General features: G+C 49.6%; 1 protein-coding gene across 1 annotated transcript in view; it reads right to left on the bottom strand.

The window, feature by feature from the left end:
* IGSF3 (immunoglobulin superfamily member 3) overlaps positions 1-14,498 on the bottom strand; it is a gene marked incomplete at both ends in the record, with an annotated part of 92,009 nt that extends 77,511 nt beyond the window's left edge. Inside the window, one exon of the mRNA XM_082277412.1 lies at positions 14,456-14,498. Within this exon, the coding sequence (XP_082133538.1) occupies positions 14,456-14,498 (43 nt within the window). The remainder of the gene's footprint in view (positions 1-14,455) is intronic.
* Between the last annotated feature and the right edge of the window lie 3,310 nt (positions 14,499-17,808).

Raw genomic sequence — 17,808 nt, 5'->3', positions numbered from 1 at the left:
GGCTATGAGTAGGAAAACAAATGACAGAGACAAGGGAAAACGAGTTGGGACCCTTAAGACAAGGAAAAAAGGTTAGAAATTCTACCCTTGTGAAAAGCGTGGAGAAGGAAAGCAGGACAGGGCAAACCAACAGGTAAAGACAGACTCTCATTTGTGTGCCAGTTCTCTTCATAAAGTTGCTACAGTTTGAGAAGCAAATCTGAAGGTGGAGAAGGGGCTATCCAAGCTTGGGGGGAATATCACCATCAGCATTCAGTGGAGAAAAAGTTAAAAGTACTTACAAGGGACAAGGTAGAGGGAAGAGGCTAAGCTCTGAGTGGAGAGGTCAGAATGGGCAGAGGACTCATGACAGCCCCACACCACTGCATGACAGCAGGAGCAGAAGCAGCAGATGGTGGAGATGGGAGAGAGGGCAGAAAAAGTGTCCCAGGGATGGGGGGAGATGCCACTGTATTGGTGGTGTAAACAGCTATGGGGCAGAAATACTGATAGAAGAGGAGTGGGGGGAAATCCAAGTCCAGGATGCAGAACCAGGAGTGGCAGGGGAGGAGAAAAACAGAAAGACCCTGAAGGGGTGGAGCAGTGCTGGCTGAAAATCAAGACACGCAAAAGCCTGGCTGGCAAGCCAGGGACCTTGTTACAGCATGGGTGATCCAGGCACAGGGAGGAATGACTATGGACTAACCAACAACATCTGCTGAACAAGAGGGGCCCCAGCCTTCAGCACCAAGACAGGAACAACACACGAGAGACACAACAGAGCAAAGGGACACAACCTTAATGACTGCAAGTCTCATTTGATGTATGGAGTCTGGAAAAAGCTGCAAGTTAGATTTTTTCAGGATTACAGAATCAGTTCAGCAACACCACACGTCGGGCACCAGCCCCAATGCCTTTCTACCTCCCAGAGCAATGCATCTCAGCATCCACAGGATGAGATGGGGCAGCATGGCCCAAGAGATGCTCCAAAGGCGATGCACCCTGACTTCAGCAAGAGCAGACTTGCCACTGTGCAGGGCTGCAGGTTTACCTGAAAGTCTGAAAGAAAGCAGAGTCCCAGCTTCTAGACACAGACAACATGTTTGACGTGACTAAACAGCATTTGTCACTAAACAAAAAAACCTTTCCTAATCAACTGAGAAAAGGAAAGGTGGGGGATGAGGTAAATCTTTCCTCTGCTGATACACCACTCTGAGCACTCTCCTGCCTACACTCCCCGATGAGCAGATGTATGCAGAAGTTTTCATCTGCAGCTACTTACTTAGCAAAGCCTAGTCCCCTCTGATCAGGGAGTTAAGGAAAGGCTTACGCAGCTACCAGAGAGGGAGGGTTTTATTTATCTGATTTCAACATGCCCAAGTCATCAGACTCTAGAGGAATTCAATCAATGAGAATAAAACTCTTGTTTGATGCAAGTCTGGAAGGGTGCAGTAGGTTGGTTTTTTTCTGTAAATAGCTGCACCCCCGAGATTTTACACTGATTATAAGCCTTAACAGCGACCAACTGATGCAAGCTGAACAGCTACAGCAGCTGCACCAAAACACACACGCTCCAGATCTGTCGGAGACTGACAGAGCTGGAGGAGACCAGCACAAAGACAGGGAGAAGGGAGGGCTGTAGGGCCAGGAAGCTGGGACAGCAGTCCCAAAGGAGCTGCTGAGGCCATCCCCATCCTCATCTCATGGCAGCAGACTGCAGGTGGTGAGGGTTGACACAGGTTGCACCCACTAGCACAGCTTTTTGAGTACCTGCCTAGAGCAGCTGTGAAACACCACCTCCCAAGACGAAGGCAAAATCAAATGTCCTGCACAAGCTCGTGAGGCAAGGCTTGGGTACCACAGGCACTTGGCTGCTCCTGGTCAATGTCCCAAAGCACAGAAGCCAGCCCTGGAGCCCAAGCCAAGCCATCCCTGGCTGGGAAGGTGCTCCCATGTCCACACAGCCGCCTGCTCCCCGCCAGGCCCTGGGGAGCCTGTCACTTGGTCACGGATTCCTGCCACCACAGCATCCCCTGGATCCTCCAGTGAGGAGGGAGGATGACCCGTGGGGGCAGCAGGGGTGAGGGGACCATGGCGATTCCCATCTTAGGCCAGGTCATGCTGGGTAAAGGTGCCGAGCTGTCACCACCTGTGACAGAGCTCCTGCCCCTCCTGGCAGTGTCTGTCCCCGCTGGCTCTGCCCGGGGCACGCCCTCTCACCCACAGCCACCCAGCGAAGCGGCACGGATGGGGCACAGCCCATCTCCCAAGGGGCTCCAGCAATCCCAAGGGCTGGCCCCAACATTTTAAATGTGGCAATGGTCAGGCCTGGGCTTGGGCTATGCTTCCGGCACTGTGAAAGAGCAGGAAACAAAGAATTCTGACGGCAATATAGGCTTTGGAGAATTTTACTCAGATAATCCTCTCCTAAGGTTGGCCAGCTGGCTTTAAAGGGAACAGACGGAGGAACATTACAAATCACTGAACCAATGAGAACCAAACACGGGGCACAAAACTCTTCCCATACAAACGTTTCTTTTTAAATCCTGCCATGAAGAAAAGCACAGCTCCCAACACTGCTCCCAGGGGGTTCTAGTCCTAGGAGATTTACCCAATGTTTATTCAATGCACATTTCTCCAAAACCCACATAGTATATCCAGCCAGGAAACCGAACAAACATCCCTAATTTCCTTTGACACCTCCTAGCTACACTGCTCTGACAAAAGCAATCAGAGCCATCCAGTACCACTACACGCCAAAAACAAAACAAAACAAAAAAAAAAGAAAAAGAAAAAAAAAGAAAAGAAAAGAAAAAAGAATCTCTGTTATCCCTGTTTCCTTACTAAACCCCTTCAACACAGCGAGCCAGCAAGAGGGAGGAATCACAGGCCAAACCAGCCAGATTCCATCAGCTGGTCAAGACAGCACCAATAATACCTCCTGGCTGTATACTTGGGAAAGACATGTAGGTGTTTCTATAGTCTACTTAAACAGAAACCTCAGGAACTCTCCCCTCTCTTCCCTAAGGGAGATTCAAGACATTTGAGGTTTAACAGCTGCAACAAACAGCGTCCTCTTACTAGAGAAAATATTCAGGAACAAGATAACAAGAGACACGGTTACTGAAACAGGATGAAAACATGGAAAAAGCCTCTGGGGTCTAAGTGCTGCCCTAATGACTGCAGACTGCTACTCAGAAAATCTGAATTCAAGTATACAGCTCTCATCACCACTTGCAGATCAAATAGGAATGGCAAGATGCAAACCTTGCTGCCTGCAGAAGAAGTAATCTAAGACACCATTTGTGAGCAACCCACTAGCTGTGCCACAGCCCCTACAAACACAGAGAAATAAAAACCTGCAAATGCCCTTGATCTTGCATTCATTCCCCAGCAGATTGCTGTGCTGAACCCAAACATCACCACTTTAATGTCTGGAGCAGTTGAGGGCACAGTTATTATTATACATGAAACAGCAAGGGTATATATTCTCTATTGAAATTCAACTGCAGACATGGCAGATGGGTCAAAAAGATGGGTTAGAAGGAAAATAATGCCAACTATTCTCCTTTAAAATAGTTTTAAGACCAGTATCTTATTTATTTCACAGCCAAGAGTTAAAGCAATTCTACAAAGCCAACTCAAAATTAGCAGATATATTTTCCCTTTACACTAGAAAAGAATGCAGATGCTAAACCTATTATATAGACAGTGAAGTGTCATCAGAGCAAAGAAGGCAAAAATAGCTAAGTTATCTGTAAGATGACTAAGCAAATAGATTTTCAAAAATATGCTTTCAAAAACGACACCCTTTTCTTAGAGCTGCATACATCCGTTTAGCTTTGTTAATTTCTCAATTCTTTCTTTTGATAATTTATTTTTGGCCTCCCACTAGCATACTTCCCCAGAAGCCTCACTTCACCCTACCCACACTCAAGATTCGCATCCACATACGGAGGATGATTTAGAAAACGATGCTGATCACCCCAGTAACTATGGAGAATCTCTACTGCAGCACTTTCAGGATCATGTACATGCATTTCTTTTACATCTGTCCATCCATCCACTGGAAAACTGGACTGCTGCTGTCTCCCACCCTGATTTCTACCCCCTCTTCATCATTCCCACCTATATCTCAGGGGCCTTCATGGCTCCACCGGTACCTTCCAGGACTGATGAACCCTCCTTTCTCACATGACCCTTGCTCCCATCATTTCTGCAGGTAAGAAACAGCCCACCTCTTTCCCAGGCCACCACCAGTGCCAGGAGAAGGAGGTTGCATGATGCCACCTGAGGAACGGCAGTGGTTAGAGGAATGGGAGCAGCAGAGCTGGGTGCTGCTCCTGCAGCTGGGGTGGGAGCCACATTCCCCAGCACATCTCTTTACCACATGTGCTGCCAGCAGTCAGGTTTAGAGGCTGCTGGTATCAGCTATAGTCATGCTCCTCTGCACATCTTGCCCTTCCACCAACACCCAGATATCTCTGTAGGGAAAATTACTTTCCTCAGATTACATCTCTTTAGGGACTTAGTTGGCATCCACACAACTGCAGCCTCTGGTAATCTACATTTCTGAGGTAACAGCAGTAGTTGGTGCTTGGCCAAGCCTCCCACTGAGTCATTTTTCTGCCACGCCAAAGCCCTGCATATGGCTCCCCTCTGACGCTTCCTCTCGGAAGGATGGGTACCCTAAAGAGGCTGATTAAACATTGGAATGGGCTTCCCAGGGAGGTGGTGGAGTCACCACCCCTGAGAGTGTCTAAGAGCCACTGGACACAGCACTCAGTGCCATGGTCTGGTGGACATGGTGGTGGTTGGTCACAGGTTGGACTTGATGACTTCAGAGGGTATTTCCAGCCTAATCAATTCTGTGATTCTGAGGCAGCTCCTGCTGCCTGCCCTGTCTGCTGCCAGGAACCCTGCCCTCATCCTCCAGGAGCCAAGCACAAGGCCCTGGGATCCCCTTCCCAGCAAGCAGGCTTCCAAGGCTCAAACCCATTACACTGAGATCATTAGGATGCTTTTAGTAACGTATCCCAGTGGATCTGCTAGAGCAGCTATTAGGCATTTGACACACAGCAAATCTTTCCTCACACTAACCCCTCTCCCTCCCTACACTCTCCTCCAAAACGAGCCAGTCTAAAAAAAACCAATGGGATCCAGGCAAGAGCCAGAAGAAGAGCGACAACAGCTTCTACACTACCCCATGCAGCTCAGGGCAGTCTCAGAGAGCTTTCCACCTCCTTCCCACCACACATTTGCAGACACATTCTTCCCTGCAAAGACTAAAAGAAAAAAAATTTGTCCAAACACCAGAGCCAGGCACAAATCAGAATAACCACTGAGTCAGTGCTAGCCTTCCTTCGCTTGGCAGCCACAGGGTAGCATCTGCAGAGGGATCCTGCAGGCACAGCTGGAAAATTCAAGAGTGGATGAGGTGTAAGAGCAGCAGAAAATAGGAAATAAAAATAAAAACTAGCCCTCTCAGGCAAGACTCATACATATAAAAGAACCAAGACAAAGTCCCTCCATGCTCTCATGATGACAGCAGTATCTGAGAGGTCACCTCTGAACACACCTCTCCTCACATCTAGGCAAAGGGAAGAGGTGGGAGATAAAGCAGCGTGAAATGAGAAAAGCGTGCTTTGATATCTAAATATGAAGATGAGCAGGTAGATTTACACCCTCCTTGTAGCCCTTTGGACTCTGGACAACTTTTGCCCCTCTGCAGTACAGGTATGTGAGGCTGAACTCTGAGTCCTACTCGCAAGAAAGGCACCTGAAACTGATCTTGTTCAAGTCCAACTTATTTACAGCAGAAAGGAGTAAGTGCTTGGTGAACTTCAAGCATTTGGCAGCTACACACTCTAGATTAGATTTAACTGCCAACTAGCTCATGGCATGGGATTGATTGGATGTAACAGCTCCTGGCATGCCAGCGACCCATAGATTAACTGTGCTGCTGTAGCACTAATGGCTGGGATGAATCACAGCAGCTCCACGCTACAGTCACATGGGCTGTGCCCCACCAGCCTAATGGGGTGGGCAAGGAGAGCTCTCATTCAAGTAGGATAAGCAAGAGAACTTGTGCAGGTATGTAGCACCACAGAGCTCAAAGTAAAAATCAATTTTCTTCTTTTTCTTACACCAAGAGTGAAATCAATCAGGGCACAACAATCTTTTCCGTGCCACGTTTTCTTCCATGTATAAGAAAAAAAAGCAGCCTGTTTGCTTACAGACAGCAAGCGAGACCTCAGCCCTAACACTGTGTATTTCCTCCCCAAAAGATCCCATGACACCTTTTTCAGCCACTCTCTCTACTTCAAGGAGTCAAGAAGAGAGACAGAGTGACTTGCCTACAATTATATCACAGGTTAGAAGAAAGCACTGGAATTTGCACGCTGTGACTCCTGCTGTAGGCGCCGGATAACACTGCAGGCATAAAGGTCAAACCCTTCAGCAGGAGCTCTCAAGATACTGTCTGCAGGCCACAAGCAGCCAGCAGAAAGCTGGGAGATGGCACCATGCCAGCCCAGTTTCTCTTGGTATCCATGTCCTTCCTTGGAAAGCGCCTTAGCACCTGGCAGGCTGGTTAAGCAATCATCCCCCACAAGAAGGACCAAACATCCCTCCTCCCTAATGGGATCAGACAGCAGAACGGGAAAATGGGGTATGGCAACCTCCAGGAGGGGAAAGCAAAGCCTGACAGCGTATTCAGGAGGGTGGAAGAAGCTGAGGGCCAAGGACTGTATGAGAAGGGAAGGAGTAGAAAGCACTGAGTCAGGGAGATGAGATGAAATGAAATGGTGAGAGGGGGACAGAGCACTTTGAAAGCACACCGGAGATAAAGGCATTCAGATAATTGCTCAGAACGGAATAAATACTAGTAAGTCCTATAATTACCTCAAATACTTTACAAAGCTGTAAGGAGAAATATGACTAGAAGAGAGGCTGGCACACACATGCTTGTTGGGAAGCTCCTACTTCAAGCTATCAAGAAGGAACCAACAAGGCCTGACACCCAGGTTGGTAATTTCAGTTTGGCAGCCAGCCAGAGCCCTTTGGCTGGATCCTAGGTACTGGGTAACTCGAGTTAATAAGTGCCAGCTTCCAGAAGTATGATTTTCCAGAGTATTGAGCTTCTGCATGACTTCTGGCAACAAACGGCTGCCTTCTCATACTCATTCTCAAGGTCCAGCTTCCCTTTCAGAGTTTTGGAGGATTCCTATGTTCATGGTGCTGATGCTGAATGGAGACAAAATGATTAATCCAAGATGACAAAAGCTCAATTTATCTAAGCAGCCAAATCTTAATAACCTTGCTGTCATGAGACATCAGAGCCCTTTTTTCCCAAAGAAGCAACCAAAAACTCTGCTATTTTGGGGCTCAGTATCTCATCTTCAAGCCTCCATTTCTCTAAAAGCTTCAGAAACCACCCATTTCACAGCAGCCTGGGTCAGTGCTGAGCACCTCTCAAACACAGAACAGACATTTAGCTCTACAGAGTCTGTTGAAAAATAGATCTACCTCACTCCCTGCTCCCATCTCCCTTTGACAAGCTTATCAACTTCCATACAGAGCCCAAAAGCCATAAAAGTGACAGCAGGCCTCAGGCAGACACATCAGGAACGCAATGCAGGACGAATGACCAAGAAAACCACCCCAAAAAAACCCCAGATGCACCACCACTCCCTGTTATTCCCCCTGTAATCACAGGGACTCCAGAGGGCAATTCTTCCCATATTTGCTGGGAAGCAGAACTGTCAGCTTCCGTGAGTAGAGCAAGGAACACCAGGCAAATGACAGCAATTCCAGACTCATGGCACTAGCTAAAAAAACCCCCAAAACCTAGCAGTGCCACAACAGCTATCAAAAATCACCTCCAAACACACCAGAGCTTGATGAGCTGTTTTGCAAGGGGCAGAAAAACAATACCCAGAACACCAAAGCAAACAACTGGCATTAGTGAAATGCTTAGCAGTGCTAATGCCTGTGCAGCTGCCCCAGATGCTGCTCTGGATCCCAACAGGGCCAACCTTGTCACCAGAAACTGCACTGGAATCTCCTTATTCCTGTACTTCGGCAGCAACCTCATCCCCTCCTGACCAGCAACGTCTTAAGTCTTGCCAAAATCAGAAGAGACAGGAGAAGTGCTAGATGATTTTTCAAGTCCAGATGGAATCAGTATCTTGTTTGGAAAGAAGTCAGCTAAGAGGAGTAGTAAGTACACTGCCCAGGAACAAGACAAATACAGACAGATCCTCACTGTCTGAGTTTCTTTTGTACTCAGGATTCTTTGACACTTGAAAAGCGATGGGTATGCTGTAAGGCCTGGCATTTGGCAAGATCGATCCTTCAGAGCCTGTTCTCCTCTATCTTTCTTACCAGTTGCGTTCTTCACCTTCCTTCTCCTCCTAATGCCTTCCCTTGGCTCATCTTTTTTACAGCCTGGAGAAGAGAGGGCTCCAGGGAAACATCACTGCAGCCTTTCAGTACTCAAAGGGGACTTACAGAAACAATGGAGAACAACTTTACAGACAGCCAGATAATGATAGGACAAGGGGGAACAGTTTTAAACAAAAAAAGGGGAGACTCAGATTAGATGTTAGGAGAAAATTCTTTACTCAGAGGGTGCAGGGGCGCTGGAACAGGCTGCCTAGAGAAGCTGTGGATGCCCCATCCTTGGAAGCACTCAAGGCCAGGTTGGATGTGCCCAGAGCAACCTGGTGTAGTGGGTGGCATCCCTGCCCATGACAGGGAGGGAGTGTGGAAGTAGATGATCTTTAAGGTCCCTTCCAATCCAAATCATTCCATCAGGCTGTGATCCTTTTCCCAATCCTCCACTTTACAGTGCACCACGCCTTGCTTCCCTGTGGATCGTTGCCCACTAAGAGCTGGAAATGGACCTAGAAACACCAAGGAACTACCAGCACCAGAATAAAAATCAAAAAGGAGGAGCCATAGGAGGGCTTGGGCAGTGGTTTCTGCCAGAAACTACACATTAAACACCAAGCAGCACAAAGCAGGCAGCCTCTGCCAGGAGCTGGTAACACTTAAGGGAGTGGGTGGATCAAGCACTGGACTCACTGGAGGACTGAGAACTGGTCACACATCCTTGGACCCACAGTAATGAGGCCCTGGGACACGGAGCATGCACACCCCAGCAAACTGGGGTAACCCAGCCAGATGACCTTGCCATGCCCTCTAGCCACCTGCCTCCTCAGCACCCTGTTCCCTTGGGACCCCACAAATATCGGCATGACCAAGTGAAAAACAGATCTACTTTCATGTCAGACACACATACACACAGTCCCTCTAGGTGTTTATCGGGTTTGCCACGTTGGCTTTGAGATCAATCAAGTCCCTCCAATGGGTCCTCACGGGAGCAGCCTGACCTGCACCCTCCCCTGCCTGCCACACCAGGCAGGAACCAGGCTAGAACATCTCCTTTCAGGAGCACCCCTGCTTTTTGGCATTTGTGTAAGTACTGTACAGCAATGGTACAAGTTCTCAGTGTCAAAGCCTCTCCCTTTCCAAGAAGGGCTTCCCATCACTTAGCTGAGATGGTCTGGTTTTGTGCTCATGTCCAGTTACTTACTGAAATGCCACTTTAGCAACAGCCAGAAAGGCAAGACTTCCTCTAGTCCCATTGCCATTCATTAATTAAACCTAACAAGAAAAAGCTTACTGGCTTACATCATCTGAAACATGCTCCTGATGGAGACAGGGTGAGCAAGAGGTTAGAGCTGGACATGACAGAGATGCACAGAGATGCCCCAGACCCACCAAAAGCAGCTGCAGGCTCCATTTCTTTGCCTTGCAATGTGATCAAACCCAGCTCTGTCAGGAAAGGCTCCATTTTAGCCTCCCCATGGCTGATAAGAAACAGATGCTAAACGTCCCCATATATTCTAATGCAGAGAACTATTCCTTAAGAAGATTTTATACGACTAGGAAAGAAATGCCAATATAAAAATGGAGTCAAAACCAATTTAGAAGGTTATCATTAAGAAGTATTTAGGAACTTCAAAGCCAGAGGCAAATCACAATACAGTTTTCCAGACACTGGCTGGAGGGCCTAAACATCCTTGATACCAGTCGACAAGTCAAATCATGAGCTGAGGAACGCTAGCAACAATAAGAAAACCTTATTGTGCTGAAAAATCCTCCTCTTCCTTTCAGGTGATTTTCCTGGTGCTTGAAGTTCCTGGGCAGGGTCTGCACATTGCTAACTATCAGACAGCAAAGAGCACTCTTTCAGGTTACAGCACTCTGATTCACCTAAGGTAAATCAATGAAAACACCTCTGGCTTCAAACTAGACTGTATAACCTTTAAATCAATGACAGAACCCATGACTAGTTTTGTAAGGATAAGAAAGAAACCAAGAGAGACCAAAAGAAAAAACTTTAAAAGATTTTTTTTTTCCAAAAAAGGCAATTTCCTGGTTAAAAAAAACACCTCAACAAACCTCCCAACACTGAGCAATGTTCTCCCTATGACCATCTCTCTCCCCACCCCCTTCCCTGTGGTGTGCAGCACTGTTTATTCTGCCTTTCACTTTATATAATGGGTCTGGTAGAAGTGTTCTAAGTACACATTCGATTTGCAATAAAGACTGCTTTAATAAAGACATCTAACTTGACGGAAGGTCAACTAAAAGACAACAATTTGCATAAACCAAAACCTCCTGTGTAAATAAACAGGATTTGCCGGAGCCTCAGGATGTCAGACAGTCTGGCCAAGACTGCAAGAGGGAGTCTGCCCATGCAGAATTATATTTGGGGATGAGCAGGAGCAGAGCCTGCCAGCCTGGCTCCGATGGCCACAGCAGCCTCCCACCTTGGGGAAACCCAGTGAGCCGCCTCAGCCCCACGCAGAAATGAGGCAATGGCCAGGGCTGCGTGCAGAGCCCTCGTCCAGCACATTCCCCAAGTGAAGCAGAGTCACAGCCCACCCCGGCACGCTCGGGATCAGTCCCGGTCCGGCACTGCGCGCCACAGCAATCCCGAGGCAGCAAGCACAGGCACGAGGGCAGTGGAATTGGCTCGCAAAACGAAGCTCGCGGCGGAGGTCTTCGGGCAGACGCAGATGGAGAGAGCACGATCTTGGCCACTGCTGCTAACAATGCACTGAGGAGCAGATGAGGCGCCAGCAACATCCCTGGGCTGCTAGCTGTGGTAAACAAAAACAACCCCAAACCCCCTGTGTGCAAACACCCACTGCGCTGTTTCATCCATATGCTCTCCTCCAGCCAAGCAGCCCTCAGGCCCCACTGCACCTAGATTTGTGTGTCAGCCACTGGCCCCCTCAGCCTGTGTGCCTGGGCAAGCAGCAGGAGAGCAGGAGGGTGCAGGAGCAGAACTCTGAGCGGCAGCCAAGTGCACACTGCTGCTTCCCAGCCAACCCCTTCCCCTCCAGGAGACAGGCCTGGAAGATCATCCCTTCATTCTCCAAGAGTCACCTCGGCATGGGTATTTCACTCCAACGTGCCATTTACAAGTGAGCTGCAGCTTCAAGACCTTACGCACGCTCTGCTCCCCTCTAGGAATCGCAAATAAATCACCAATTACTATGCATGAATAGAGAGAGGAACAGGGTAATGAGTCTATGTACATATATACATATGCAATGTTTGAACACAAAGAGTCATAAATTGCATTCACAGGTGGTATTCTGGAGACTGCAAGAGACTCAAAAGCAGAACTATTCATAAACCAGTCACTGACATGAATGAGTTCAGCGTTCCCTAGAAGCCTATTGTGTTTCCTATATATTACACTATAAATATGAGGAGTATCAGACTTTGCATCCCTGCAAAAAAAAAAAAAGGAGGTAAATCTTGCAACTACACATAGGATTAGCACTGGCTGGCACTAGTATTAATGGTCTCATTGCTGCATGAGGATTATTTACAGCACTTGCTCTATTTTCCCATTTTGTACTTGCTGTGATGAAGTGCCACTTGTTTAAAGAACCCTGTAACAAACACTGCAGCAAGAGGGGGGCGAAAAAACAGCAGAGATCTACGAATGTTACACCCACACGCCAGATGTGGGTTTTCAGACCCTGGTTTCACAGTTACTTGGATTTTGGTAGGTAGTTAACACTTGATATATTATATTAAATCACCCACCATCTCTTTCCATACCACAATTCCTCCTTCAGTGATTTTAAATGAGTTTGCAGAAGGGAAAGGAAAGAATGAGTTGCATTTCTTTTTCTGCATATTTGACCCATAGTATTTGACTCATATTCTAGCATTAATCTTACTTGTTTAACAGCAAACAACACTCCTTTTCTAGTCTGTCAGATTTATGTTACAAAAGAGGCATTTTTACTCCACTAAGTCAAATGATGTCTCAGTTTTACAAGGGGCTACCTTGTCACACTTCTGTGTGACTCGTGGCTTTGAGGCACTATTACACATCCCCAGCTTTATCAAAACTGGCAGCTTGGCAAGCGTGGACCAACCGGCTAAAGAAGTCCAGGTGAAAAGAAGGAAAAGAAAAGTAACTCCAGGCATACATGTGATGTGGTACACATCCTGCCCTTAAAAACAGCCTCACAATCAGCACAAGGAGCCCAGCACGATGTTTTTACGAACTAGATACGTCCATGGGATTTGGGAACCACTAAAAAGCAACCGATCCTCCAAAGCGACAGATGACACCTCGCAGCTCGTCCCCCGGGGAGGATGAAGGCAGGTTAGAGCCAGTTTTAGGTCAAACGCAGAAAGCTAATTCCTGCAAGCAGGGGGTCGGGGCGGCCTCGGCAGCGGGCCGGGCTCCGGATGAGCTCCAGCACGGGGTGTGGAGCGCAGGGCTGGCGGGTCCCAGCGGCGGGGAGCCCTCGGCAGGAGGAGGGATGCCCTCGGCAGGAGGAGGGATGCCCTCGGCAGGAGGAGGGATGCCCTCGGCAGGAGGAGGGATGCCCTCTGCTGCTCCTCCGCCGCAGCAGCTGGGCGTGCTCCGGAGCGCGCACCGACCGACAGACCCGAGCGCTCCATATTAGGAATCCCTAATCCAGAATGGTGTTATTGTTCTTCAACAGCAGGGATGGAGCGTGCGAAGCCAAGGCAGCAAGCGCTGTGCCCTCTGCCTACACTCATCTTGCGGGCTACGACAGCCTCCCTGCACTCACGGAGCAAAGGCACCCTGGATAAACTTAGCTCGGAGATGGCTTTTTTTCCAGGGAACCCAAGGAAGCAAGCTAGTGGTTAGGGGAAGTTTGAACCACCTCCAAAACCATTTCAGAGTTCGCTCTCTCTTTGCTAAAGACGGGCAGAGCACATGGAAAAAAACCCCACACACACACAAATTACAGACGTGGAAGCATGACTGCAATTCTAGTACAGATCTTGTTTCCAAATTGGCAGAGCAGGTATGTATGTGACAATTCTCAAGACAGTAAAATTGCCAGCCCTGCCGCTTCTTCTCTCAATAGTATTAATGCCAGCAGAAAATCATAGCAATGAAAAGGCAAATCAAAACAGCTCCGAGGTTGCTCTGTACATACACAGGCAGAAAGCAGCATGAAGGTGCTGAGCTGTATTTTCCACAAATGTTCCTATCAACTCATCTGTACTTAAGCCTCGCACATGGTCTGCAGCAAAAAGCCTACGAGGCATTTCAATTGTCTTGTATTCTGATTTTCCCAAATTTGTAGGAAGGAATCCCGCATTCCTGCAGCCTCTCTCACCCAGCACTGGGATCCCAAAGGACTTTGCAGAACTGCATACAGTCATCCCTGGGGCAGGCACTTGTGGGACGGGACAAAACCACACGTTTAACGGTTCACAGGGTACAAAACGCCGGCAGAGAGAAGGGACTACAGGAGGACTTTGAGAGGCAGCACAAAGCAATCAAATTGCATTTCACGGCAGCACGGACTGCCTTCCCTCTACATTTCAACGCGCTCTTCGAGAGCCAAGCAGAGCACTTTGTTTCTGCAGCCTACCTTACCCCAGGCATTTTCTCTGCTTTCATTGTGCAAGCTCAGCACAGACCCGTGTAACTCCCTACCCTTACGATTGCTGTCCGAGACACTCCCCGACCCCAGCAGCAGCAGCCCCTGGACGGCCGCTTTCCTTCCCAAGTTGTAGCCGGTGCCCGGCGCGGAGCCGCCCGTCCCCTCTGCTCCCACCGCTCCCACGCCCCGGCCGGACCCCGCGCCGCGCCCCGGGGCACGGCAAGGAATGGTCACCGGGGTGCTGCGGGTGGAGGTGAAACCCTGATTTACTTTATACATATATATATATATATATATATATATATATATATACACACACACATATTTACGGGGTTTTTTTCCGCCACTCCTCCCTCCGACCACAGGAGCAGCGCGGGCAGTGACAACTCCTGAGGACAGGCGCTTGGCACTGGCAAGGGGTGATCCTCCCGGACGCCCTGCGAGGGACGGCGCCCACCGGGGGTCCCGTCCCGTCCCGCCCGTCCCCGCCGGCGCCGGGCACTTACCGAGGAGCAGCAGGGAGGCGAGCTGCGGCCGCAGGGTCCGCATGGCTGCCGGGGCGCGGGGCGGCGGCCGCCCTTACCTCCCGCCGCGGGGCGCCGCGGGGCGCCGGCTCCCGGGGCAGGCGTCGCGCCGGGCCCGGCGGCACAAAGGGAAGGCGGCGGGGCCGGCACGGGGAGGCGCCAAGGCAGGCGAGGGCATCGCCCCCGCAGCGGGGCGGCCGCCGCGCCTCCCCCCCGCGCCGACGGCTCCCGCGGGAGAGGCAGGAGGAAAGCGAGAAAAAAACGTCTCCTCCAAGGGGCGGAAAAAAAAGAGCACGGGGAAGGTGCGGGAGGGAGGAGGAGGGGGCACGAAGCGACAACAAAAAGACCCCACCCCGCAAAGTTACAAAAATAAGCGGGGCGCCGCGCCCCACGGCTTGCCCCGGCCCGCCACCCTCACCTGCCCGCCCTCCCGCCCGTTCAGCGCTGCCGCCGCCGCCGCCGCCGCGGGGTGCCCGGCGCTTCCTCCGCGCCGCCAGACCCCGCCCCCGGCCCGCCCCGGCCCGCCCCGCCACCGCCCGCTCCCCCCGGCCCGGCGCGCACCGCCCGGGGCTGCCCCCGGCGAGCGGCGCTGCTGGGACGGGCTGCGGAGCGTGGCGGCTTTGGAAAGGTTGCGGCGTGGGGCTCGGGGGTGAAGCCGAGGTCGTGAAAGAGCTGTAGGGATAAACCGGGTTCCTTTGTTTTAAGGGGGGGGGGGGGGGAGGGGGGGAAAGGGAGAGTCCTCGGGCGCTCCTCGGAAACCCGGCGTCTTGGGACATGGTATAAATGCGCTCTTTTGTTCCCGTGCAAATCAGAAATAACAGCCGAGCTTTGCAAGTTTCTACCAACTCGTGACCGTCCCGCTGCGATGCGCTGTTGCCGAGACACGAATCCAGGGCTGGTATTAATGCCAGGTTGCCAGATGTGAGCCCTCCCCATGTGCAAGCACTGCTGCACTTGGGATGCTGCCCAGTCAATCAACACCACAGTGTGTCAATGGCAGAACTGCATTAAAAGTACATCCAGGAAACTCTGAAATGCATAAATATGGCAACACTGGACTGGGGCTGAGGTTGTTTGTAAATAAAACGAGAATGAGAAAGCCCTTCTCAAGGGGTTCAAATTTCCTTCCAAATGAAACTCCCAGTTGCTTGTTTGCTTACAAAAATAAGAAAGAGGCCAGAAGTGACAGCACTAGCAGAATGAAGTACACTCCTAGTGCTCCCATCCTGCAAGCATCCTCTACAAGAGACCCTTCTGCCTACGGAGTATCCCCCAGTGAAGTGTTGGTGATGCAAATGTAGGAACCCAACCCTTTTATGCCACAGAAAGGCAGAAAACAGCACAAACCCAAACTGTCTAATAAAAGATGCCAAGTCCTTAGAAGCTGTACCCAGCAGAAGTCAGAAGCTGTCTGGATTACCATATGGACTTGCTTCCCAACGTGGCTGTCGTGGCAGATGCATTGGTAGCCAGCTCCTAGTGACCCAGCAAATTCTGTTTCTGCAGGCTAATAATGTTAAGCATGCCATTTTCAGAGTGGGAGGCTTAATTTGCAGCTTTGCCACTCTCTGAGCAGAGGAACCAAAGAACAGAATAACCAGAGATCTGGGAGAGAAAGGGTTAGTGTTGTACTTGCACTGAAAACCAAACTCACGCTTTGGCCCTTAAGCTTTAATTGCATCAACGCTGCCTTCAAGTGAGACTTGGAAAAGGAACAGAGGTGTTGATAAGAGTTCATAGAAAATACTAGTCTATTTGGCTTTTCTCTTAGGTGATTTGAGGACTGAAATGTCATCCACTGTAATATTGCTCAGCTTACCCAATATTTGTCACATTTGTCCTATTATAAGTCCTCATGGACAAGTCCATGAGTATTCAGAGCAAGAACAGTGGAGCTACTTTGAAGTAAACGTCCAACATCTTTAAATTGGTGCAGGATAAAGATCATTTCCTCTATTGCTCCAAAAAATGTATAACTAGAGAAATGAATAATAGCAAAAGAAAAAAAGGCAAATTAAGAAATACAGGGCACAGGCAGGTTAAACTCAATAAAAAAAGGAAGTATTAAAGCTTGGTGATACACAAGGTAGTTTTTCTAGATGGCAAAGGATATAGACCTCAGATTCATGACATTCCTATATGGACACATTATTTCCATCTTCAGATGAAGAAACAGAGATGAAAACACTGGCATGATTCAGGTGAGCTCCCGGGACAGGTCAGGGACAAGCCTCGTGTCTTGGCTCTGAATACATTGCTTTTGGCAGTGGAGCCTGTTGGAAGATAATTCAAGATGCATTTATGTGAATTCTTGCTATTTTCCAGGCACTATGTGACTTTATAGCATACAAGCCTAACAGGAGCATAAGCATGCCCTGCAAAAATGTTATCAGAGATTCACTAAACTCACATCCTCTTCTCAGAGCTCTTGCAGAGTACTGCATTAATGCATAGTAACAATAAAAATATAAAAAGACCGTGGAAATGACATTATAGCATTATAAGATTAATCCAATTCCAGTCAAATTAGATTATAATAAGAACTGTGTGTCCTGAAGACTATTAATGGGAACCTGTGTTTCGAGAGCTTCATCACCTTTGCGTGTGTTCTCCTCCCTGACCCCAATAATAAAAATAGCTTGGTGCTCACGAGAGCGCCCTTCTTCAGAGGACTTCACAAACACCTTCTGGTCTTCTGGGGAAAACATCAGCCTCACTTCTGCATCAGTGGAGAAACTGAGGCTCGGGCAGGACACTTTCTCCAGCCTAAGGAGGCAGCCAGCCCTCCCTCAGGCTTGGCTCTGGTGTTTCAGGCTCACGTGGTGGGGCTGTGGCTCCCTGTGGACGTCTGTCAGTCCGTGTGGTTATTCATGTGGCTGAATGGAAACGAGCACCACAGTCCCCTCAAAGACAAAACTGTTTCAAGCACAAGGTTACTGTGAAGCAGCTTTCCAGGAAGACAGATCTGGGCTGCCTTGTAGTCCCAGCACAACTGAGTCATTCAGGAGCGCCGTCCTCAGCAGCAGCAGGATCATTTTGGTCGGGCCACGCGGCTGCTCTTTGGCAGGGGGCAGCTGTAATAGCTGGAGGCAGACGGCCATGACTCAGGCCATGCTGATGATACACTCATTAGGTCGCAACCCACACCGCCGTCTTTCTTGTTGCTCGGTCACTGCCAGCAGTGTGCTTGGACTTGCTTCCCCATGGCTCGCCTTGGCAGGCAGGGCTTGAGACTGGGCAGCGGGAGAAGGAGAAGTGATCCCACGTGCTGCTGTTTGCTGGGCTGCTCCGTGCTCGTACCAAGTCACAGGCACTTGCCATGCTCCTGCCTTTTC

Source organism: Coloeus monedula (assembly GCF_965178545.1).
Source record: "Coloeus monedula genome assembly, chromosome: 3".
Lineage (NCBI taxonomy): Eukaryota > Metazoa > Chordata > Aves > Passeriformes > Corvidae > Coloeus > Coloeus monedula.
Note: the sequence above shows the minus strand (reverse complement) of the source record. Positions and strands in the feature narration are given on the sequence as shown.